We start from the raw sequence: 26,646 nt of genomic DNA on the forward strand, positions 1-26,646 counted from the left end.
CTATACCTTGATTGTTTGCTTTTTACTTTTCCTGTAATTCGCTTTGGATAAAAGCGTGAGCTAAATGACGAAATGTAAATGTAAATGTAAAAAGTAGTAAATACTCCGATCACTATATCACTTTTCCATTTATAATTGTAAATTACCTTTAGCAAGGTTCCTATTGGAGTTTTTGTATTATTTAGCTTGTTTTTCATGTTTGTAAATTTTCTGGTGTTTTACAATGTTGTGATGCTTTTATTTTGAAAAGGCACCGTCCAGTGTGAAACGGGTGCTTTTATTTTGAAAGGTAGTGACAGGAAATAAAAGGTAGAACGGTTAAATGAAAAACAAACGGTAAATAATTAATATAAAGTTAATATAAAGTATTAAAAAGGCTTCTATAGTGGCGGCTGACAGGAAACAAGGTTTGTTATAAATATATTTCTGTCATATATATTAGTGGCTATATTTGTTGTCTTAACTATAGTAAAAGTGCTTGTTCGCTCAAGTGCTAATGCTAATGTTTGTTGTTGTTTTCTTACGGTGGATTCACAAAGTGACCAAGGAATGTCTTATTTTTATGTTCATGAAGCGATTTTAAATAAATCTAGTGAGTTATCAGTTAAAGAGTCGAGTCTTTGCAGTTAGGTATGCATGCCGGCAGATATACGTAAACAGCCTTCAAAATAAAAGCACTGCGGTTGTATTGATTTCTAATTTCTGGGTAACCTCACGCGGGCCGGACCAGGACAGCCAACGGGCCGGATGTGGCCCGCGGGCCGCCCAATGCCCAGGTCTGGTCTAAACTGATAAACTGAAAGTTTCACCCAATGGTGGCACTTGATGAAAAGTCTCAGGATCACCAGAGTTATTTAGGTTTGTCCTGAGGAGAACACAAATCAATTTTTGTTGAGATATTTCAGCCTGGTGCAAAATGGTTGACTGTCCGACATTGCTAACCGTAGAAGCCATGCGCTGGCCTGGCTAAAACAACGCTGTTAGCTGGACTGTGCCCCTTTTATTGCTGACTCCCACAGCGTGTGTCCAGTGGGAGTTTGGCTTTTACAGAAGGCAGAGGATATAGCAGCTAAAAGAATGGGGAGCAAAGAAAATGTTGTTCTGCAACTCAGCTCTCTGATTCTTCCGGGACTTAAAATGTTCTGCATTCCATTGTAATCTGTAAATCTAAGTGTTCCTTCTGTGCACTACTTCATTCAAAAAGTTACCTCCAACTTTGTAGCATCAAGGGAGGCTTTATATTAAGACTTTTGAAATACTAAAGCACGGGTCGCAAACTCAAATTACCTGGGGGCCGCTGGAGGCAGTATCAAAATGACCAAAAAAAGACACAAAGTGACAAAAAAAAAGACACAAAATTACAGAAAAATACTAAATTACTTTAAAAAGACACAAAATGACCAAAAAAAAGATACAAAATTACAAAAAAAAAGACTCAAAATTACTAAAAAAAGACTCAAAATAACAGAAAAGACACAAAATTACTGAAAAAAACAATACATTTCTTAAAAATGACACAAAGTTACCAAAAAAAGACACAAAATGACCCAAAAAGTACACAAAATTACTAAAAAAGACACAAAATTACAAAAAAGACACAAAATGACAGAAAAATACTAAATTACTTTTTTTGGTAATTTTGTGTCTTTTTTTGATCATTTTATGTCATTTTGTGGTCAATTTGATTCTTCTTTGGGTCATTTTGTGTCTTTTCTGACAAATCCCAAAGTAGCAAGTTATTACTTTTCAAGGAGTCTCTGGATTGAAGCTGACTGTTACACACTCAGGAGATCAGAATGGACCTTTAAACTTAGAGCAAAGGACTTAGATTAAAAGTAACAATAAAATATAAAGTGAGTGGGGGTCGCGGAAAACATGCTTCTGTTCACTTCTGTTCCTGTTCTTCCTCCTTTACCTCATCATAGCATTCTTCTTCCTCTTGCAAAATGTACTTTCTGCACACTTCTTCATAAGTACGTCTTAGCCACCTCTGATTGTCCCTTACCTCTGTGTGTGTGTGTGTGTGTGTGTGCTCTATATGGTCACAATGTGGCAATCATTGTGAGTCCAAGACCCAGATGATGGTTTCATGATAACTTTGGTCCCAGTAGTTCTGCTGATTTTCTGCTCTATTTTCCTCTTGTCTTCCCCTTTTCATCTTCATCCTCTTCCTACTCCTTCTCCCTCAAAATGCTCAGCCCTGACTGATTAAGTTTTCGTTTGGTATATGGGTCAATGACGTGATCTCATGCAGTGTCAGTTGGTGTAACCGGTAATTTTTTCCCCATAAAAATCTGATTATGCACAGGAAAATAAATGTGAACTAAACTTAGAAAAAAATACAATCCATGTTTACATTTCAACACTATGGTAGATGACACTTTTTACATAATTTGTCAAAACTTTTGAAAAAAATGGTTGTATTTAGAATATGTTCTGCTCAATATTGACGAAATGTGTGCATGTAGAAATACTAAAAAAATAAAATTTCATTTGATGTTTTTTTTAAATTAAGTAATGATATGTATAAGTCCACTTAAATACAATGTAGGTGGATGAAGTATTTAATATTCATCATGTTTTTGTGGTTACATCATTTGACATCTTGCCAACCCTTATTTGTCATTGACCCATATATTATTCGGCACATATTTTTTATATATTATATGGACAAAAGTTGTGAATGTCTTCTGTGCTCATGTTGCAGTGTTAAATGCAGAGCGACAAGGCTGTGTTCAGAGTCGGAGTCAGGGCTGAGGAAAATGACCATAAAAGACACAAAAGTACCAAAAAAAGACAGAAATATCTAGAAAAAGACAGAAAATGACCAAAAAAAAGGTAACAAAATTACCAAAAAAAGACACAAATTGACCACAAAATTATCAAAAAAAGACAGAAAATGACTAAAAAAAGACAGAAAATGACTATAAAAAGACAGAAAATGACTAAAAAAAAGACAGAAAATGACAAAAAAAAGGAAACAAAATTACCAAAAAAAGACACCAAATTACCAAAAAAGACACAAAATTACCAAAAAGACACAAAATTACCAAAAAAAGACACAAAATTACCACAAAATTATCAAAAAAAAAACACAAAATGACCAAAAGGACACAAAATTACCCAAAAAGACACAAAATTACAAAAAAAGACACCAAATGACTAAAAAAAGACACAAAATTACCAAAAAAAAGGAAACAAAATTATCAAAAAAAGACACAAAATGACTAAAAAAGACAAAATTATCAAAAAAAGACACAAAATGACCAAATAACACATCTGCTCTATATGGTCACAATGTGGCAATCATTGTGAGTCCAAGACCCAGATGATGGTTTCATGATAACTTTGATCCCAGTAGTTCTGCTGATTTTCTGCTCTATTTTCCTCTTGTCTTCCCCTTTTCATCTTCATCCTCTTCAGATGATATGTACAAAAGTTGTGAATGTCTTCTGTGCTCATGTTGCAGTGTTAAATGCAGAGCGACGAGGCTGTGTTCAGAGTCGGAGTCAGGGCTGAGGAACGTTCTCCAGGACCCACTGCTGGTCTACGCACAGTGGAGCCATAAGGTCTCTCAGGTTCTGGAGATGTCTGCTGAGGTTTCTGACTTCTCCCACATCGCAATGTTGGTCCAAAGCATCGAGGTAAAGCACACATTTACTTAAAGCGGCTATAATTTATTGTTTTAGAACAATGTATCGTATGACAGTGTTTAATGTGAGAAGTGTCCCTTGTATTGAAGACTGTCCAGACAATGTCAGCTGAATTTGAGGCCCCTACCAGCTTAACAGAGCAGCAGGCACACAGTAAGGCAGCTATTCTCAACCTTGGGGTCGGGACCCCAATTGGGGTCGCGAGATGATTTCTGGGGGTCGCCAAATCATTTTGGAAGTCAGCTCTGTCTCCACTGTGTTAAAGTGTTCATGTGTCAATGTGTTTTAGTCTTTTTGGTCATTTAATGTCTTTTCTTGGTCATTTTGTGTCTTTTTTGTGTCATCTTGTGTCTTTTTTTGGTCATTTTGTGTCTTTTTTGTGTCATTTTGTGTCTTTTTTGGTCATTTTGTGTCAATACACTTTCCTTGCTGCAGGTATAAATGAATTCTATTAACTTTATTTTTTGCAATTGCATTTATAATAACAATTCAGATGGGATGATGAAAGCTTTGAATCTGGAAATATTTTTTTATGGCAGGTTTAAAAAAACAAAACAATTATGGATAGTTTTCCTCAATTATGTTGGAAAAGTACTCTGAACTTGAACCAGGGTGCTTTGACACCTGTAGTTTGGCTTACATGGTAGGACCAAACAAACAGTGACTGTATCCTAAAGTCAAGGATCCTTCCTTGGTAGGATCCTTCCTTCAGAGTCGGGTCCTCCAGAGACCAGGTCAGAGTCCTTCCTTTCACTGTAATAACGCACAAATGGAGCCTCCAGTGTGCAGGTGTGCATCGTTGCGTAATTGAACGTCCTGCTTAAATTCAGTGCTGCAATTTCTAAACCAGTTCAGACATGGATGTGTCTTTGGCATCAGCATGGAAGTAAATGCTTTAAGGTTGAATCTCCACGATTTAGCAAGTAAAAGCCACAACGTGGATTAAGCCTGAATATTTAACTGGTCGTGGCTGAATTTGGCCGCTACTTAGTTTCATAAAAACAGCGGAGCATAACTCACCATTGAGATGTGTTCTGTGATTTTTTTTTAAATTTTATTTTACAATAAAGGATTATAGCGGACCTTCGATCCCTGTTAACACAATAAACAAATGTATACTTTTCTGAATGGCATAGCTATGTATTAACTTTGCACAAAGTACATCATCATCTGACGCATATAAATTAATTAACAATAACTGAAACGCATCAATTTACTTAACCGGCAGTGTATCATTTTGTGTCTTTTTTGATCATTTTGTGTCTTTTTTTGGTCATTTTGTGTCTTTTTGGTCATTTTGTGTCTTTTTTGGTCATTTTGTGGTCATTCTGAGTCTTTTTTTGGTCATTTTGTTTCCTTTTTTTGGTCATTTTGTTTCTTTTTTTGGGTGATCTGAACTGTGCATGTGAGATTGTGTGGACAACATGCATGTTAAATTGGGGGTCGCGACTCAAAAAGGTTGAGAACTACTGCTCTGGAGGATCCTGGACATTGGGACAGTCCTTCAGTGGATGTCGATGACGTAGAATCCTTCATATTCAGCCGTTTGAGGATCCTTCCTTAACATTGGGATACAGCTACAGACTCATTTATTACAGAAGAACCAAGTGAATTCATATAGAAGAGTGAATAACTTATTCACTGGACAGTTTTTGTGATGTAATCCTGCATCATTAGTGCTTAATGGACCTGTGAGGGAAATATCTAATTCTAGTGACTGCTGCACTTTACTGATCTTTATATAAAAAGAGGCTTCTTAAACAGTAATGCAACTGGTAGTCGCTACATTTCACTCAAGTTGTATTGATGAACTGATAAAATATGTAGCACACCTCTATTTGAACTGCTTTTTACTTTCTGATTAAAAGGATGAATTCTCTCCAGTCACATGTTCATTTAGACAGACAAGTTTAACAGAAGTTTAGCCTTTGAATTCCAGCTTAATTTCCATATCTACTGTGATCAAACTGCTTTGCTGTCATGTCACCTTCCGGACCATGAACCACTTTCAAGTGTTCTGAGTCCAGTTGTTTTGCCCATGACAGAGTTTGTCTGTTTGATTCCTTTCATTAAGGCTGGCATTAAAGCTGTCCATCAAACATACCAGAATTCGTTTGAACACAACCAAGCAGTTTACGTGTGAAATTGAGCTGGGAAAATCTCCAAAAAAACCTCTTATATACCTAAATAAGCCAGGAGTCTTTGTGATCCTAGTTGCAAATCAAATATCCCACTTCAGTACAGAATACAGAATGCTAGTGGTCGCTGCTCACTTTCACTTTCTGTCAGATTCATATTTCATGAAACTGTAAGTTTTCTACAAAGCAGGAAGCTAACAAATCTGATAAATAGTCTCATGGAGTGTCTCTCGTAGAATTGTACAAATGTGTCACTGCCACTAATATAATAGAATATATTTTTACCCATAACAAAGTCGATAATTGGTTGTCAGCCGTTGTTAGTGGAAGCCTCAACATGATGTAACTTTTGTTACACGAGAGACACAAAGGGAGCTGCTGCAGTCAGAGGCCTGTTTAATAGGCACCGTTATTGGATGTGAGCATCAGCTCTCTCCTAGAGGTCCCTGTTTCACTATACTATTGGATAAATCAAATAAAACAATGGGGATAGAAAAAACACTGAATCACTACATAATCAGAATGTAATGAGTGTCCATGGTCACGGAAAAGGGCATAAAAATGCAGGAGGATTGTAGGTCAGTAAATTATATACCTGCTATCTCTGTGCTGCCCACACATGTTTTTTTTAATTTATTTTTTTTATTAGCGAATAAACAAAAAAGAACAGTGGATTACTTATTAGGAGCCACAATATGAAAGCAAGACACTTAAACACAATTCTAGACAACAAAGACTCATACATATTTATTATATATATATATATATATATATATATATATATATTTGTGTATATATATATATATATATATATATATGTATGTATATATGTATATGTGTGTGTGTGTGTGTGTGTGTGTGTATATGTATATATATGTGTATATATGTATAAAACATATATATATATATATATATATATATATATATAAATATATTTACAAATTAGACGTAATGTAAACACAAATAACATACATAAAATAATATATAGGACAACCACAACAACAACAATGAAAAAGACGATACACTAGTACAAAGCCACACGGCCAAAACAGACAAACAAACAAACAAAAAAAAGAAACATGAAAAAAAGAAACATGAATTTAGCCCAAACAGAAATATAGAGAGACTGGTAATATACACAGATTCCAGGATAAAAAGAGACTCATATGAAAAGTTAATAACTAAATTCAAAGTAACCCTTGGACCACAGCAGTAGCTTTAGACCAACTGAGTATGGTTTCAGGTCTAGCATTATTAATCCTGGCTGTTGACCTCTCAAAAAGACCGACATCAAAAAACAATAAAAGCCAGGTTCTCTTGAAATTCATGTCAGCTTCAAACCAGTTCTTAATGATGGTTTTCTTGGCAGCCGTAGAAGCTGCTAGTATTATTCTTTTCAGCTGAAATGAAACTGAAATGTTGGGATTAGATCCAATAAGATATAGAATATATGTCCCATTCTGCCCACACATGTCTATAACCTAAAAGAAGATCAGAAAGATTTCTTTCTTTCCATTTTCAAGTCTACAGTAAAATACATTTCAAAGTCAAAGCTATTGTAAGAGTTGCATCACTGTGGCAGCTGTCTAGTATACTCATGGAAAAATCTGTATGAAGTTTAAATGATGTGCGTGTGTAACTGTGATTTGATTACAAAATTAAACTAAATCCACTAACAGATAGATAGATCCTTTTAATAATCCTTTACAGGAAATTACAGTGTCACAAACAGCGTATGGACAGACATAACAAACACACATTCCCTCATATAGCTAAAATACTTAAAAAAAAAGGATAACAAACAATAAATACAATAATAAATACTACAAAGTGCAAAGTTATTCTTGTGCATTGTAAAACCGTATGGCAGCTGGTATATAGGACTTCCTGTACAACCCGTTTTGCACATTGGATCCATTTCCCGGCGCCAAAGTAAGGGACATCTGCTGCCCCTGGCCGGGTCGCGGGGGCAGCAGATGTCCCTTACTTTGGTCAGAGTGTGGAGTATTTAAAGAAGTGTTGCCTGAATTAAAGTTAGTTTTTAAGTGTGTAAACATGTATTCTTCATGTATTATTCCAGCGTCTGCTGAAGGAAAGTGTCCAGCTGCAGGAGCGTTTCAGTCAGCTGCAGGTGAAGGGGGACCTGCTGGACTCTGTGTTTGGTCCTGAGAGGTCTGATGGCCTGCAGGGGGAGCTGAGTCATGCCACCAGGAACAGAGAGCTGCTGCACTCTCAACTACTGCAGAGGAAGAGCAGGTTACAGGTACCTACATGCTCAACAATGACCGGGTTTTGTTTGATTGTTTATAAAGCACAAATGATAAATTATCAACCCAATCTGTGTTACACTTTAACCTTCATCTTCCTACCAACTTATTTAGAAGCTTGTATTTTTGTATTTTTCTTACGGATCCAACATGGCTGCTGCAGACGCAAAACTCTCTTTACCTGTAGACGGCGTTTTAAATAGTTTAGAGCGAAAGTTGATTTGCCCCGCTACCGCTCGCTGCTGTAATGCCGAGAGACCTGCAGCAGCTCGTCTATTGACCATAAAGTCAGTGGATGTGTGTGGCTGAATGACATGAGGGGGAATAAGGCGTTAAAATAAATAATCTTGCAGAAAGCGAGAACTGGAGAAGCAAAGCAGCAGCAACACTCTCTCACACACACACACACACACACACACACACGCGCGCGCCGGTAGACTGTGAGCAGCCAGAGTCAGAACATGCTGCAGAAAAACGTTGCAGAAGCAGAATTGAGCATTTTAGTCTTAAAGTAGAGATGGGCTACTCTGGCTATGTAAACATCAATTTCTGTCGCTGTACATATGTCATCTGGTATAACTGATACGATTGGCTAAGAGCTACCTAAAGTTGCTTTTGATAGACATTCATAGCGGCAGGGCGTTCCCGATGGCACACCTGGTAGAGTGCGTACCATAGAGGCATTGTCCTCGTAAGCGGGCGGCCCGGGTTCGAATCCGACTCGGAGCCCTTTCCCGCATGTCTTCCCCTCTGTCTCCCCCTTCACTCTGTCCTATCAATAAAGCCCAAAAATGGCCCAAAAAAATATCTTTTAAAAAAAAACATTCTAAGCGCCCAATAAACGGCTCCGGAGAATCGTAAACCACGCCTCCTCTACGGAGAAATGAATGGCTGGTTTCCTGACTAATCTCATTTGTGATTAGTCTGGTGTTTGCCAGGCTAGGTAAAAAATCAGACAAATGTCTGATATAAAAACAGTGCAGGAAGGGGTTAAATTTAATGTAATGTAACCGCAAAAGTGGGCGTGGCCAACATCACACAATTCAGCTCAATTAAGGGAACACGTAGATATCAGGTTTAACAATGTGCAACATATTATGTGGGAGTAATTAGCCAAAAACTGTTTTGTGTTGATCATAGCGCCACTTGCTGGTCATTTTTGGTGTGTGAGTTACAGGGGCCAGTCTAAAGCACCTCTATGAATTCCTTTGCCTTAAGTGTTATGGTGTGAGCACCGTTCTTAATATTAAATTAGACTGCCACCACAGCGCCACCTAGGGGCCGATTAATAAAACCTTCAAGGGTTATCCTCAGGAGGGCATTGACAATAATTGTACCATGTTTTGTGTTAATCCGACCAACCAGTGAGGAGATATAAAATGCTTCAATTTAAAGAGCGCCACCTAGTGGTCATCGCCCAAAATGCACAGAGCCTCAGGAGCTCATGGGAAAGTAGTAACCTGAGTTTCATGTCATTCAGACACACCAATGTGGAGATATGCAACACTTCCTGTTTTGAAGGAAATCTGAAGGAAGTTGTTACTTAATAACTTGAGTATTCTTTTAATAACTTTGTGATAGGAGGGTCCATAGTTTGGTGCAAAACAATGAAATTGCATAGGAGGAGTTCTAAAAAGTAGGTTTGTGACATTTTGCGAATTTGCGGGGAAAAAATGCTAGGTGGAAATGGGCGTGGCCTATATCACGAGATTCAGCACAATTCAGGTCACGCGTGGATTTAAGGGGGGGGGGTTTGCGATAAAGTATATGGGAGTTATTAGCCAAAACGCACTTCCGTTTATTATCGCACCACCTAGTGGTGGAAATTCAGGATGACAATAGATTATAACATTTTTCGCCATGTGTGACTAATATTTCGAGTTAAGTGAGTTTCAGGGGACGTTCAGGCAGTGAAAAAATGTGATAATTTGGGACCAAGAAAAATAATAAATAACCATTAGAAAAACAAGGGGGACCCTAACCAGGCCCTAACCAGGTCAAATTTGACTCGAGGACAACAGGAAAGTTACATTTGAATATGAACAGTCCAAATCATGTAGAAAACGGTGAACATATCTAATACACACAAGATACAGAAGCTGATTTTCTCTTAAAATTATAGTAATGGAACATTCCAAGTAAAAAATGCATTCAACTGCTACAAGCAGGATTCTGTAGCAGGCCATATTTGGCACATTTACGCTTTCTTTTATACAACCCTGACTCCAAAAAATGGAAAATTGTCTAAAATGTAAATAAAACAGAACATGCTAATTATCTTCTTGTTGGTGACATATATTTAGTTGAAAACCGTACAGACAATATATTTAACCTCTTAGAACCCAGCTGGGCTAGGCTTAGAAACTGATCCGTGAAAGAGCTGCAGACGAGCTGCAGGAAGGATCTAAATATAACACCACACCCCCTCTAGTTTTTCACCCATTCCTTTTTCTTTGTCATTTTCATTGGGGGGAGGTGAAACACATACACACACACGCTCAGTCATTGCATCCTGCACGTTATTAGCATGTGAGTCAAAGTTGTTGTTTTTTTTTTTTTACCTTTATTGCCTTTATGCACATTTACAGACAATTAACATCACAAAGGAAAACAAATCAAAACATCTTGAGATTGGGTCTCATCTGTCATACAAATGGCTCTGTAAAGGGTATTACTCATATTTTATCTGGTTCTGTATTCCAAAAAAATAAAAATAAAAAATAAATAAATAAAAAGGGATAATTTAGATAATAATGCCGTATAAGAGTCTTAAGCAATATAGTATGTATATATATATATATATATAACAGGTACTTTTGGCTATAACTGGGCAGTCATATATTCCATCATGTAGACATGTTTTACTTTCTGTAACCACTGAGTGATCATGGGGGGGTCTTTCTTCATCCAATTTATAGTAATAATTTTTCTTGCAATCATCAACAAAATGTGTAATATATAACATTGTTCTGTGGTAAACAGGTGGTCAGGAAACACATCTAATAAAAATAACAAAGAGTCCATTGGAAGTTCTACTGCCTAAATTTTTTCCAGTTCTTCTTTGACATTTTTCCAAAATGTTTTACTTTCGGGCAGTCCCAAAATATACAAGTATGGTCGCCAACCATGCCACAGTTCCTCCTGAGTCAAAGTTTAAATAACATTTACAATTAAATTACAAAATGATGAAAAAATGTCAGAAGGTTATAAAAAGATGACATTCTCTGGCTTCAATATGCAGTCCAGACTGGCTGTATACAACACACTTACTCATTCGTTTTTCTCTCTCTCAGGGCTTAATCTCAAGGACCAAGGACTTTGGTGATGCCAATGAGTTGATTCGCTCTAGACTGGCCAGTCTGCGAGACCGACTGGTGGCAGCTGAAGGCCTCCAGCCTGACATCTTGGCTAAAAAAAGCCAGTCAGACCAGTTCAGGGTGAGTTGACCCCAGACTAGACTAGGGCCAAGTCAGAGTCAGACAAAGTGTCTACTGAAACACAAGATGCTCTGTGTAGGAATATTGTAGCCTTGAGCAGATTAGGCAGATTAATTCAGATCAAATGTCATACAAAAGTTACTGTAGATAGCCCATAGACTGTAGATAATGGTATGTAGTCACCATGACATCACCCATTGGTTTGTGGCCTTTTGGAAGACATCGCCATCTTGTTTCTGATACGGGGAGCAGACCATATCTGGACTGTGGAGGAGGAGAGGGATCTGATCACTGACTACAGCCTCTCTACACCTCAACCTGACTGAGAGAAGCTGCTGCTAATTCATGTTGGCATTAACTGGAGCATTAACTGGGATGTTAGTTTTGGCTTGCAAAAAAATGTTACTGACCTCAGAAAACTGAGCAGCGACTCCTTGGAGTGTCTGTTAGTCCAACCAAACACTGAACAAGACATTTTTACTGAACAAAACGTTCAAATAAACTGTCATTAAGTGAAAATACAGTGAAAGGGTCAAAGTTATGAGACCCAACCGCTAAACGTCCTCTTTTCTATCTATATAACGTTATATATAACTTTATTGACACGTTGCCGTGGATACGCATTGTTCTGCTTCTCTCCTGGTGACGCCTCGCCTTGTCAGTGACCTTTCAATCAAAGGTAGCCCCGCCCCAAATCATATGATTCTTTATCTTCTATTTTCTTCTAAATGGGGCCATTATTAGAACTATTAACATCAAATTGTCTTGAAGAAGATTTTTTACTAGTGATTGAGACCATAGTGTTGTCCTGAAAAAAATTCTGAGGTAATAAATCAAGTGAGAAGTTTTCTTATTTTGCATTCAAATGAATAGACAGATTTTTTTGCGGCCAAACTTAGTGCCCCCTGTTGGAATTTTCAGTAGAATGCAGCTTAAGGCACTTCCTGGTTTGCCTCCCTGCTCAGACCCGGAGGTTGCCGCCTGAGATAACCACAGTGAAAAATACCAGAAAATGAGTGTTTTTGTAGTGTGGGCTCTATCATATTCAGAACAGACACTAGGGCCTGATAGAATGATGTTTACACAGTTAGATCCATTATGAACAACATTAATAATGCTGCATTTATTTTTAATTCATATGGAGTACACTTTACACAGCAGTTATGTAATGTAATGTGTATTACTGCCTTCAGGCAAGCCATTGTTTCAGTTCATTTCAGCTCACAATGAGAGTCAATGCTCACAGTGATTACCAGACTCAAGGCTCTGCAGTCTGTGTCTGATTTTACTCCTGTCAAAGTGATTGATTGATTTATTCATTATAAAATGTTGTGCTGCAATATGTGATTGAAAACTGTAGTATCCAGTATAGATATTTTCAAATAATGTGAAGCGATGTGTTGTCCTCAGGTGATTCAGAAGGACCTGGAGGACTGTGAAGCCCACATCACAGCACTAGAGACTCTGGTTTCATCCAGTCAGAGCAACAGGACTCAGTTTGAGAGGCTCTATGCTGACTGGCGACATCTGTACCAGGCAGTCAGGGTAAGACACAACAGTTTCACCCATAGTTAAAGCTGCACCAGTACATCTTTTTATATTATCATGGATTAAAGTTCTCTGTCGCTACGACGGATTTCCGTCATTTGGAGTTCATGGAGTAATAGGAGCAAGTGTTCGCTCATTGTGACAAAACCACACATTAACAACAATCCCATAAACCTTGTTTCCAGCAACTGCAGGTAAAAATACTTAAATGTGATTGCCAGAAAAAAATGCTTTAATAGTGCTTTAAAAGAATATCCAACAGATTTAAATAGGATAAATGCAGCAGAATCAGATAAATCGTCTCTTATTTCACACATTCTTTTTATCAAACCCTGGTGCCTATGTTACCCATAATGCAACACAACCTTTGAGAGTTGAGATTCAGGTTTGTTATGATAGCAGCAGTCTGGAGTCTGTAGCAGAGATGTGCAGCAGGTTATAGAAGTCTAGTAAACTCACTTCTTTTCTTTGGGAGTTCACCAGTAATTGCATTTTTTTATGGGGGTTTGGGCTGCAGCTGTTGGCAGCCACAGGGGATTCATTTAACATTTATTTAATGGCAGCCACACTAGACAGAGTTGCGTGAATCACACTGGGAATATACTAAAATAAGCACCATTTTTATCACTTAATTGAAAGTATGTGGCGTGGAACCAGTCACATACCATTGTTGACCTTCTGCAAAAGCAGTGTGCTCGAGGGTGATTATAAAAGCCTGTGTGGAAATTCTGTCAATGTTGTGGTTAAACAAAATGTGTCACTTTTTGGTCACACCCTCCACTGCCTGTGAGAACTCACCAAATATGATTTAATGTGGAGCATAGTGCCAGCATGATTCTTGAGAACACTACTGTTGGCTCAGTGTGAAACAGCGTGGCACCATCTAAAACAAAACAAACACCAAGCAATAATCCTGGTATCTTTGTAAAACCAATTGTTAATTTCAGTTAGCCTGTAAAACTGGAATTTAGTTAATATTTGCACAAGGACAGCTGTTGTAGATAGATACCAGATATTCCAGTGAATTACACACATTTTCAGATGTCACTGAATGCCCCGCTGATCTTATTGTTTTGTCTGCAGGTGAAGGTGCATGAGAGTGAGGAGAGCATCACAGAGCACGAGGGCTTCCACGACAGCCTGCTGAACATAGAGAAGTGGCTGATGATCATGAAGCAGAAGCTGGAGTCCTTCCACAGCCCTTCAGGAGGCTGGAGCATAGAGGGCCGCCAGCACGAAGCTGAGGTGTGTGTCTGTGTGTCTGTGTGTGTGTGTGTGTGTGTGTGTGTGTGTGTGTGTGTTCTTGTACTTCCTACATAGTGAGGACCAGAACACGTTTTTAACCAACAGAGTGAGGACATTTTTGCAAAGTGAGGACATTTCGGCCGGTCCTCACTTCTTTAAAGGCTTTTTTGAGATTTCAGACTTTGTTTTAAGGGTTAAAGGTTACATGATAATGATAATTAACTGAAACTGTATTGTGTGTTTACAAAACTAACTAAAATTATAGTGAAAATGTCCTTTGTTTTCGTCTTTGTCAACTTTTTTCATACATAATGAAGATGGAAAATAAAGGCAAAATTTACTGTGACCTCTTTTAATCTCCCACCCAACAAATACCCCATTTCAAAAAACTACAACTAACACTAAAACTAAAGCATTTAAAAAAATAAATACTAAACTAAAACTAGCAAACTCACTCTAAAAACTAATTAAAACTAACTGAAATTGAAAAAACTTAAAAAAAAAAAAAAAAAAACTAATGAAAAATCCAAAACTATTATAACCTTGCAAGGTAATTCACTATTCCAATGAGGGTCCTCACAAAGATAGAAGTACAAGAATGTGTGTGTGTGTGTGTCTGTGTGTGTGTGTGTGTATGTATGAGGGGCATTTTATGTCAGTGAACTATACTAAAACGCCTTAACCGCATCGCCTGTGCCTGCATAAAGACTGATGAATAGGCGTGCTGGGTGATGGGTGATGGGTGAAAAGTGTCATGCCACGAGCAAACGTAGCGGACACTTGTGCGCACACTTGTCTCAGTGTAGAGATAATGATTTACTTTATGACGACAAAATTTTGAGTTTAACAGCTGCTTCACTTCATAATTAAAGCAGTCCATGTATTACCAAGAGAGACCGATGAGACAGTTTAGGCTGTTTTCAAGTCTACACATGCACACATTAAGGCAGGGGTGTCAAACTCAAATACACAATGGACCAAAATTTAAAACTTGAATAAAATCGCGGGCCAACATTGAACAAATAAACCTTTTAATATATACCAAACATGTTTTGCTTTAACATTAAATATGGAACCAGCAACGCTTATAAACATACAATATATTACTAAATAGGGCAGACATGCAAATCAAATTTCAAATAAAAAACATATCAATGTCATTCATTTATTAAATAAAAATTAAATAAAAAGCGTATGCCTCTTTTCTATTTGCATCCTTCTGATTTAAATATCAAAATAAAGTTTTTCAACAAGTTAATACATTTTAAAAAAAAATAACAATAATAAATCTAGTATTAGCGGTAAATGCGCCGTATAATACCGGCAGGTCAGCTTTTATAGTACAATAATTATTTTATAATTTGGTATTGCCTTGCGAGCCAAATAAAATTACACTGCGGGCCAAATTTGGCCCGCTGGCCAGAGTTTGACACCGCTGCATTAAGGCGTCTGAAGCTTTGGCTTTAGGACAATAACACACACGCTTTAACGCGCGTCACACGTGTACGCCTATAACAGTATATCAGGACTGGACCACTGCTCAGGCAAGAGAGAAAGAGAGTACACTTAACGTTTTCCGGCCAAAACCTGAGGCTTAATTGTGTGTGTGAGTGTGATCCTGACTTAGCCACCTTTGGGGACACATTTCAAACTAAAGACCAGATAACTGGGGACAACTTTACCAATTAGAGACAAAGCTGTGTCTCCATTTGGGAAAAATCAGATTTTTGGCTCAGTGGTTAGGCTTAAATCAAGAGTGTTATCTCTCATTCCTTTTAAAAGTCAGGTGCACCCGGAGCATTTTTCTACTTTACATGGCAGATTGAACAGTTTCTGCCTCAACTGTCTTCCAGTCCTCCATCCCATCAGCAGCTCCATTTGACTGCCTATGAGCAAATGCAGATCTGTGCAGACGTAATCTGAATCCACGAGTATACATAAACCACCAACCTGCCACCTACTGAAACTAATTACTTCGAGACCTGCACCGAATGCATATTTCCCTCCCCCTCTACCATTCATTTAGGCTGCGTGCTTTTTAAACTTATTGATGTATGAGTGGTTTAATGATTATAGAGACTGCTTTCAGTAATTGTTAATATGTCAGTGTGCACAGTAATAATTGCAAATTGCAAAGCAAATAACTTATAATACCTAAAAACTGTACTTTAAACTTCGCTAAAATTTAAAATTCCATGGCCAAGAAATCCATATCTAAGAGTGTGACTGACTGATGCGTAGGTTGATCTGATAATGTAGCAGCAGTGATCAGACTGTTACAAGACAACAGTAGTTCATCTTCTCCTCATCATGGTATTTCCAATCTGACATTTCTTTGTGAAACTTTCACTACTTACTAGAGCAGCTATTCTCAACCTTGGGGTCGGGACCCCAATTGGGGTCGCGAGATGATTTCTGGGGGTCGCCAAATCATTTTGGAAGTCAGCTCTGTCTCCACTGTGTTAAAGTGTTCATGTGTTAATGTGTTTTAGTCTTAATGTCTTTTTTTGGTCATTTGTGGTCAACTTGTGTCTTTTTTGGTCATTTTGTGTGTTTTTTGATAATTTTGTGGTCAATTTGTGTCTTTTTTGGTCATTTTATGGTCAATTTGTGTCTTTTTTTGGTCATTTTGTTTCATTTTTTTGGTCATTTTGTGTCTTTTTTTAGTCATTTTGTGTCTTTTTTGGTCATTTTGTGTCTTTTTTTTATCATTTTGTGTCTTTTTTGATCATTTTGTGGTCAATTTGTGTCTTATTTGGTCATTTTGGGTTTTTTTGGGTGATCTGAACTGTGCTTGTGAGATTCTGTTCAGTGAGTGGGGGTCGCGGACAACATGCATGTTAAATTGGGGGTCGCGACTCAAAAAGGTTGAGAACTACTGTACTAGAGACACTATTTTGGCAACAATTTTTTTGTAAACTAATTAGTTTATGGGTCTAACAGCCGTGATCATGTGCAGTGCAAAACATCAGCCCTGCACTCTGAAGACAGCACAATATTTTTATACACTATTCAATACAAATAAGTATCAAATCCATAGATTAATGTCAGATAATTACTTGTGTTGCCTGTAACTAAAGCTCTGTTGTCAGACCTTCAGCTATGATGGATAAACTCAAGAAACCATTCAAATCACTTCCCCCCACTGTTAATTTCATATAACTGAGATGTATTGTTCTGTCAACCAGCTGTGTAGCTGATGGCAGCTTACAGTGGCATGAAGTGATGAACCAGTGATGAATTATAATGGAAATACCACAGAGACTCCTTACAATTATAGTCTTCATTATTACACTGACCTATCTGCCAGTCTCATCACCACTATGGGTTGAGATTCTGTTCCTCTGCATTTCATTAACTCAGAGCATTGTTAAATGTGGTCTTAATACTTTTCAGGAGCTCTGCTTTCTTCTACTATATAGTTGAGATCAAATATATGTTGCGCTATGCAGAAAAGTTTCTTGAGAGTTCCTTTTTATGAATAAATTAAAAAGTAACACCCATCTTATCACACTGAAACAGACACCACAAGTGTACCAGGGAGGAGAAATCCATTCCAACAAAATAGCACTCTTGGTATAATGTGTTTGCCCACATTAAACCGGCAGCACGGGGGAATATGTTCGCTTCACCACAGACAGGAATATGTATACTCTTCTTATCCAGCAGGGAGAAAGTAAGTGTTGCAAAACTGCACTCAACAACTTGTGACTTTATTTGGTGTAAAGCATCACAGCCGAGCCAGCATTACACAGGAATGTGTACTTTTTATTGACAGAATGTGAGTTAATCCCTTCGGCCCAATCAATACCATTTTTTGCAGCTATTTTTCAGTGAATCGTATATCAGTTAATCCAAAACACACAGATGAGTCAAACACCAGCTGCTGGAATTAGTGCAGCTCACTCACTAACATTTAATGGCAAGTAAGTTTATTCTGAACAGTGACCCATGGGAATAAATATGCATACATTTGCTTATAAATCATAAAATAGCTTCAGATGTAGGCTCATAATCCTGAGCTTTAAACACAGTATTGATAATAATACAGTAAAAAGCCCAACTTGAAGCAGCAACCGTTATTTCTAATTTCCTCTGTTGTTATTTTTGTTGTTGTTTTTTTGTTACATATGACATTTATTGATCATTTCACTCAAAAAGGATGTAATAAAGGATGGCTATTGGCATAGTAATAACTGTGTGTATATTATGTAACTGAAGAGAAATAAATGACTTCGGCAATTTTTTAAACATGCCTTTGTGACTTAAGCAAGATATGGTAACACTTTATTTTGAAGGTGTCTACATAAGAGTCACACAAGCCTGTCAGAAACATGACATGACAAGTATCATGAGCATTAATGTTACTTCAATGTTCATGACACATCCCATGTCATGTGTATGACATGCTCATGTCACTCTTATGTAGACACCTTCAAAATAACAATAAACAATAAAACACTGATGAACTAAACTGATAACTAAACATATCCCTCTAGCTCTTCTTCAACAGACATTGTTACACAGCATAAATAAGGAACAGATAAAACAGATGAGAAAAACAAACAAACAAAAAAGAACAGACAAACAAAAAAAACAACACAAACTATTACGCTCAGGTCTTGCCATTTTTACTATGCCTTATTTTGACCCAGAGTGCTCTTGAAGTCAAATTCCATATGAGATTGCCAATTTTTTTTTAAAGAAAATAATTTCCTCTGTTTGATAGGAATATTTGGTTTATATTTCAGTATTTCTGATCTGCTGCATGATGTTTATATGAACTCAATACTTCTTGAGTTCTTGAATACTTCGTCTGTTTCTATCTAGAGTCGTGTAGCATTTCAGTGGACAGAATATCTTCATTTTCTCACAAGGCTTTTATTGTGAAACAGGCGGGAACATGCAGGACATTCAGTGACACAGTTTTAATAGGTACTTCTTATGTAGGTACTGCCATCTTATGGTACTTGTATGTCACTACAGAAACAGTTTGGCTGGGGTATGAACACATACTGTATACAACAAGAGGCAGTGAGGCCGATATGGAAGTGCCTTAAAACTGCATTCTTAGTAATGCCCAGTGTGTCTAAAAACAAGATAAGTAGACAGTAAATCTGAGGGAAATGATCATGCTGCATGGACAGATAATTTCACTTGACAAGATTTCTTAAATTAATATTATGAAATCTAGAAATAAGCATGTTGAACGCTTAAAATAAGAAATTAACTCTTAAAACAAGATAAATTATCTAACAAACTAACACTCAACTAAACTAACTTTTTTATATTGCTAAGAAGCAAATTATTTGCAGTGCACTCTGCTCGGGCCAGTTCATCGCTGCTTGCAGCTTTAATTTAACTGCAACACGATCGGGGCATGAAAAGAAAAGTTTGACTGTAAAGCCTCTGATTCTGATCTCCACTCTCTGAACACCATGTTTATTAAAGTGCTCTTTGACCTTATCCACAGAGAGCGCTGGGAGAGTTTCCAGAGAAGGAGCTGCAGTTGCAGCAGATGGAGGTCCAGGGTCAGGGAGTTCTGGCCAGGACCTCCCAGGAAGGACAGGTCCACATTCTGCGGGACATGAAGCGCCTACGAGACTCCTGGATGGACCTGTACAATATGAGTGTCAATCTTCACAGGTACCTAAAAAAAAATAGAGTTGTGAGTGTTGTTTGTTATTCCATAAGGATTCAGAGGAGCTTCAGAGGATTTGAAGCTGCCATCCATTTGTATTGGCATTAATAGAATTTTGCAAATCACTGTGAGATCTCGTCTGGTTTTGTGAGAATGGAGCTGTCTGGCTTTAATTTCTGTACAGTGTTGGATGTTGTTTTTTAAGTCTTAATGCTAACAGCCAGGTGTGCACATCACTGCATGGTCAAAATAAATTATGCGTGGCTGATCATACGTAGCGCTGGGTATCAATCAAACATTTTCAATACCGGTACCGATACTTTCACTTCGATACCGGTTCCTGAACAATACTTTTTTCGATACCAATTTTATAAGATAAATTCTAACAAAAAGAAAATTACATTACACATTACAGTACAAATCTTGCGTTTTATTTTTCAGTTCAGTATTTTTCCACTCCAAGCAGTTTTCCTACAGAAAAAATTAACATTGAATAATTTCAAGTGCAAAAGAACATTTGCAAACAAGTGACAGGTCAATGCTCACAGCTGTATACATGACTTAGCAGTTTTTCTTCAGAAAAATCAACATGTCTGCTTTCTCAGGACACAGACAAGTCCGCTCCTGGCTGATGGTGTCTCCAGCAGTAGAAAATGTACGCTCTGATGGTGTTGATGATGCTTGCACACAGAGATACCTGGTTACCAAGTTTGATAACATTGGCATAGTGTCCCTCATATTCCACCACCAGGTCACTGGATTCACTGAGGTTAGGATAGATGGCAGACCTCTGTACAGCTGTATCTCTTCCTGAATCTTCTCTGTGCTGCATACGTGTCACGGTGCTTTCGCGCACCAACATATTTTTACGTAGCCTGGGTATACCCATCGTGCCTTGCGCGCTTGATTTCATTACGAACTGCGAAAGGGTCTGGCAACTACGGCCGTTTCTTAGGCTTGTAACTGGAGAGTCGCCGGTTCGAATCCCGGTACTGACAGGTCTAGGACTGAAGTGCCCTTGTGCAGACCTAACCCCCCTGCAACAGCTCCCCCGGTGCAGTAATGTGCTGCCCACTGTTCCTTGCATGGTGTGTTCACTTGTGTGTAAAAAAGGATAAAGGGTTAAATGCAGAGGTTGAATTTCCCCATTATGGGATTAATAAAGTAATTAATCTTAAAAAAGTAAAAAAGCCAAGGATTCTTGCCTAGCTGGGACTGAACACCAAGGAGAATAAATAGGATTTTAATAATGTTTTAACGTGCTCAACAGAATGTGCAGCTCTGACCTGGAGAGGTCAGCTGTTCCACAGAGAAGACTCTGTCATTTTTATCATGTAAATCAAGGGACAAAAGGCAACATCGGCTTCAAGAATCGGCCCAAAAAATCGGCAGCACATATCAGGGATCGGTATCGGCATCGGCCTTAAAAAAACATATCGGTCGACCGCTAATTACATATCAGACTCACAGGCAATGAGCTTAACTTTCTCTTTCTTTCTTTCTTTCTTTCTTTCTTTCTTTCTTTCTTTCTTTCTTTCTTTCTTTCTTTCTTTCTTTCTTTCTTTCTTTCTTTCTCTCTTTCTTTCTCTCTCTCTCTCTCTTTCTCTCTCTCTCTCTTTCTCTCTTTCTTTCTCTCTCTCTCTTTCTCTCCTTTCTTTCTTTCTCTCTTTCTTTCTTTCTCTCTTTATTGCCATGACGTAACAATGTATATATTGCCAAAGCAAGTATCAGAAAAAAGATAACAATATAAGGAAAGCAATATTTACAATAAATTATTATAATTCTGTTATTCATTTTAAAAGAAAAGAAAAACTAATAACAATAAAAGAAAGCAATATTTACTGCATATTTTCATATTTTCTACTTACTACAGGCAATGAGCCGATGTGAGTTAAGGAACACTTAACTTTCTCTTTCTCTCTCTCTTTCTTTCTTTCTTTCCCTCTCAGGTTATTAAACAGATCCACAGAACAGACAGAGTCTGAGCTGTCTGTAGACAGCAGCACATCCTTAACAGCAGACTTGAGCCTGGGGGAGGGAGACAGTCAGGCCAGGGCAGAAAGCTCCAGGAGAAGACAACAACAAGAGCAGCCAGCTGAGATGTATGGAGTCTTGGCTAGCCCTCCACCTGGAAGGGGAGGAAGCCTAGAGGGAGAGGCTGAAGAGGGGCTGATAATGGATCAGGGTGGTTGGATCCAGGGCCATGGTGAAGGTCACCTCCTTCTGGCTGGACAAGAAAAACATCTCAGCCCATCAAGGACAGACAAAGACAGTGGACGCTCATTTAAAGGAGACACAGTAGATTCCTCTGCTTGGAGCCTTAGCAGCAGAGGAGGCCAGAAGGGTTCCAGCGCTGATGGAAGTCCTGACAGTGATAAATCAGCAGGGGGCAGCAGCAGCACCTTGGCCGGAGAGCGAGAGGGAACGGTTTCAACCACAAAGGTCGGCCATGGTGAGGGGCGAGCAGCCAGCTCTGGTGAAGGCAGCATGGAGGCAGGAGAAGGCCTGAGCACAGGAGGAGGAGGAGCCTTCATGCTGTTCAGGAGGGACCCAGCCAAGCAACCATTAACCACACCAACGCAACAAATAATGGTATGGTTGAGCAGTCTTTACTCTATTAACTCTGATTAACTGTGTAGAGCAGTAATCTGGACAGAGCTAGTGGTCACAGGTGGTCAAAGGTGTTTAGTCTAAAAACAAGATAAAAACACTAAATCTGAGGGAAATGATCTTGCTGCATGGACAGATAATTTCACTTGACAGGATTCCTTAAATTAAGATTTTTAAATCTAAAAATATGCATGTTGAAAGCTTAAAATAAGAAATTAACTCTTAACCAATTTAAGCCAGGAAAGCATTACTGCATTTCTACCATTAAAACCAGGGGCACTGTTGCATTATTATATCCATTAACTCTATGGAGTCTTGGACTATTTTGTCAATTTTTGAATCCTTTCCATGTCATGTGTCTTTTTTGGTCATTTTGTGTCTGTTGTTGTGTCTTTTTTTTGGTCATTTTGTCTCTTTTTTGTCATTTTGTGTCTTCTGTGTCTTATATGGTCATTTTGTGTCTATTTTTCTAGTCATTTTGTCTCTTTTTGTGTCTTTTTTGGTCATTTTTGTGTCTTTTTTTGACATCATGAAGAAGTCTTGCTCCGGCACTTTCGTGGACTCCAGAGGGTTAAAGGCGGGAAAGCGAATACGTCGTTTTGTAGTATTTGTAGTTTTTTCCACCTATTTTCGGTCTCTTGGCCAATGAAATGCATCAGAATACATGTGGGAGTGTCGCAATGCAACACGTTGATTTTTTAAAACATTAAACGTTATTGAAGGTTTGGACAAATAAACTCAACTTCTCATGAAAGCCACATGTATAAGCTCTCAAATACTTTTTGAATTTCATTTCTATCTGCTACAGAGGCTGAAAAATCAGTTATTTAGTGGAAGCGTTGACACTTCTGTTGAATTTCCAGAAAAACTTCAGGTTTTAGGGGGTTATTTTAAAATCGCCCAGAGGTTTTACAGGCATTTTTTCCAGCCGTTTTAGGCCTAAATGGGTTAAAACAAGATAAATTAAAGCTTCAAGCAGCAATGAACTGGCCCGAGCAGAGTGCACTGAAAAATGATTTGTTTCTTACCAAGATAAAAAAAACTTTAGATTTAGAAGTGTTACATAATTTATCTTGTTTTAAGAGTTAATTTCCTATTTTAAGCGTTCAACATGCTTATTTCTAGATTTAATAATCTTAATTTAAGAAATATTGTCAAGTTAAATTATCTGTCCATGCAGCAAGATCATTTCCCTCAGATTTACTTTTATTTTTTTGCAGTGCAGGTATTTTTCTCTTAAGATTTGTTTTCAAAGTTTACTTTGAGTGATTAATTCAATGTTCCTCCACTCAGAAACGCTTGAGTCTCCTGGGTAGTTTAATAAAAGGTTTATGGCTTTCCTTTCTTAATTGCTTACTAAATGCTTTTATACCCAGGAGTATTACAGGCTCTTGTAAAACACCTCACCATAGCCAAATGACTAAATCCATTCCAAGCTGATCCAGTGAACTGATTCAAGCTTCTGAAAGTATTTAATGAGTTGTTACAGCAATTCTCTCTGGGCCGCGGAGGTAACTTCTCTAATAAAGTCTTTTATTCAACAAATCAGTATTTTGCAGCATAGTGGTGCATTGTTCTTTCCCTTGTCAGATGGGAAAATATACAACATTTAGTCATGTTAAGTTCAATATGGGTATAAAAAGTCAATAAAAAATATTACATTAAGAACTCTGACTGCCTGTCAAGGCTGAATCACATATCACTTTTCTGCATCTCATATTTTTACATTGTACAGAAAATACTAAACAGTGTTGACAAAAAGAGATTAGATTTGAGATGTTAATTTTATTATAATTTAGAATTTTGGTGAGTTCCAAATGGCTGTAATCCCCTTGCACCCATTTTGGACTTCTTGCCGAATAATTGTTCTTAAAATTAAATCATATCAATGGAAAAAAACAAAGAAACACAGAAATCAAGTATCCCCACTCCGGACTCAAAAGTGCCAGAAAGGGCACAAAATGACTAGTTACTTGTAAGTGTATGCTGTGCAAGAGTTTTACGAGTTATGCAAGTATGCAAGGTTATAATAGTTTGGATTTTTTATTCTTTTTAGTTTTAATTTCGTTGTGAATTTTTGTTTTCAAATTCAGTTAGTTTTAATTCGTTTTTAGAGTGAGTTTGCTAGTTTTAATTAGTTTTTATTAGTTTTAGTGTTAGTTTTAGTTTTTTTGTAATGGGCTATGTATTGGGTGCAAGATTCAAAGAGGTCATAATAAATTTTGCCTTTATTTCCTTTGGCTTAGCCCCAATAAGGTTATTAACTCTTACAGTTCCAGGTGTTTTGAATTTTGGTTGGAGTGTCGACATCCCAGTCTCAGTAAACATATTTACCATGTGTTCCTGCATGTTCACTAACAGAATCCTCTTTCTAATAGAAACACTGGATTATGTATGAAAAAAGTTGACAAAGACGTAAACGAAGGACATTTTCACTATAATTTTAGTTCGTTTTTTTTTTTTAATTCACTTTTTATTGAGGAATTTTTTTAACATTTTATACAGAACAAAGAACAAGAACAGTTGAGGTGGGGGGTACCTATATCACACAGCGTCATCATTTTCTCCTATCATCATTCTTTGCAGCAGTCGTTGTTAGTTAAATGACAGTTTTATATAAAATCAGAACTTGTAGGCTTAACATATTCTGTCCATTTTGACCAGGGTTTGTAAAATGAGTCCATTTGTAACTTTAGTTGAAAAGTCACTTTTTCCATTGTGTAGATGTCTTGTATGATGTTGATCCAGTCTTCATTTTGTGGTTGCTCAGGTTTGAGCATTTTAGTTAGTTTTAGTAAGTTTTGTAACCACAAAATACAGTTTCAGTTAGTTATCGTTTTTTTAAAAACTCTTGTTTTTATTTTTATTTCAGTTAACAAAAATGTTTTTTGCAATTCTACTTTTTGTTAGTTTTCGTTAACTACAATAACTTTGGTTGTCTGTGGTTTTGTAGGGGGGTACAGGACAGTACAGATCCAGGAGGAGGGAGTTTGAGGCCTGGTTGTCCAAAGAGAATGAACTGCTCTCAGGGATCCTCAGCACCAAGGGAGCAACACTCGGCACCAAAGAACTTAAGATCCGACAGGACACACTCCAGGTAAGTTTCTGTTAGGAATGTTTTTTTTACAGCTCAGTCTGTAGTTGGAGTATGACACCAACACACACTCTTTGTCAGAGATGAAGCTTTTGAAGTGATTCATATTCTGCCTTTTGGGCAATGATGTCAGCAAACATGTCACTTCCAAACTTATAAAGTCTTGTATGTGAAACCTTTTATAGCCTTTTTCATAAGGTTGTGTTGATTTTTGGTCATAGTCTAGACGGATTTCAGAAAAAAGGCCTTCTATAAGAAGTGAGGAGCATTTATGGGTACAAGTCGGGAACCGGCCTACCTTACATATCTCAAGGGTGCTGAGTCCCAAAAAAAATGCTTCCCAAGCGAAATTTTGAGTTTTTGACCTTCTAATTTGTATATCAAATGGCCACCAAATTGCCCATCTTGCACAGTCATTGGACCATTTCCCCTTAGTTTTTTTGTAAGTAGACAATCAAAGATGAGGAAATTAAGTTTCTGGATCTATAGTCTAGGGTCAGAGCGAGGATATAGTGGAGGCTCAGTGTCTTTTTTATGTATATATATATATGCAAAATACCAACTGGAACATTTAAAAGTGATATTGATTGAATATTTGTGTCGGCCTTAAAAAATGACAAATAATGCTTAATTTCACCTTAAAAGTTGGTATTTTGCATATATATATATATATATATATATATATACATAAAAAAGACACTGAGCCTCCACTATATTCTTGCTCTGACCCTATTCCAGACCTGGGCATTGGGTGGCCCGCGGGCCACATCCGGCCCGTTGCCTGTCCTTTTCCGGCCCGCGTGAGGTTACCCAGAAATTAGAAATCAATACAACCACAGTGCTTTTATTTTGAAGGCGATTTACGTATAACTGAGTTACCTTGTCAAAAACACCTATTGCTTTTTGCATAAAGTTAATAAATTAACAAGTTAATAAATTCCTTGGTCTCCTTGTGAATCCACCGTAAGAAAACAATAACAAACATTAGCATTAGCACTTGAGCAAACAAGCAC

At 37.6% G+C, this 26,646-nt stretch overlaps 1 protein-coding gene across 1 annotated transcript in view; it reads left to right on the forward strand.

Annotated features, from left to right (window-relative positions):
• The window catches only part of syne3 (spectrin repeat containing, nuclear envelope family member 3), a 68,623-nt gene that overhangs the window by 33,723 nt on the left and 8,254 nt on the right, over window positions 1-26,646 (forward strand). The window contains exons 7-14 of the mRNA XM_059352907.1: window positions 3,470-3,644; window positions 7,872-8,054; window positions 11,352-11,495; window positions 12,906-13,040; window positions 14,127-14,288; window positions 19,762-19,934; window positions 21,879-22,521; window positions 25,493-25,636. Coding sequence (XP_059208890.1) covers window positions 3,470-3,644; window positions 7,872-8,054; window positions 11,352-11,495; window positions 12,906-13,040; window positions 14,127-14,288; window positions 19,762-19,934; window positions 21,879-22,521; window positions 25,493-25,636 — 1,759 coding nt within the window. The remainder of the gene's footprint in view (window positions 1-3,469; window positions 3,645-7,871; window positions 8,055-11,351; window positions 11,496-12,905; window positions 13,041-14,126; window positions 14,289-19,761; window positions 19,935-21,878; window positions 22,522-25,492; window positions 25,637-26,646) is intronic.

This window comes from Centropristis striata, chromosome 16 (genome assembly GCF_030273125.1).
Source record: "Centropristis striata isolate RG_2023a ecotype Rhode Island chromosome 16, C.striata_1.0, whole genome shotgun sequence".
In the NCBI taxonomy this organism is placed as follows: domain Eukaryota; kingdom Metazoa; phylum Chordata; class Actinopteri; order Perciformes; family Serranidae; genus Centropristis; species Centropristis striata.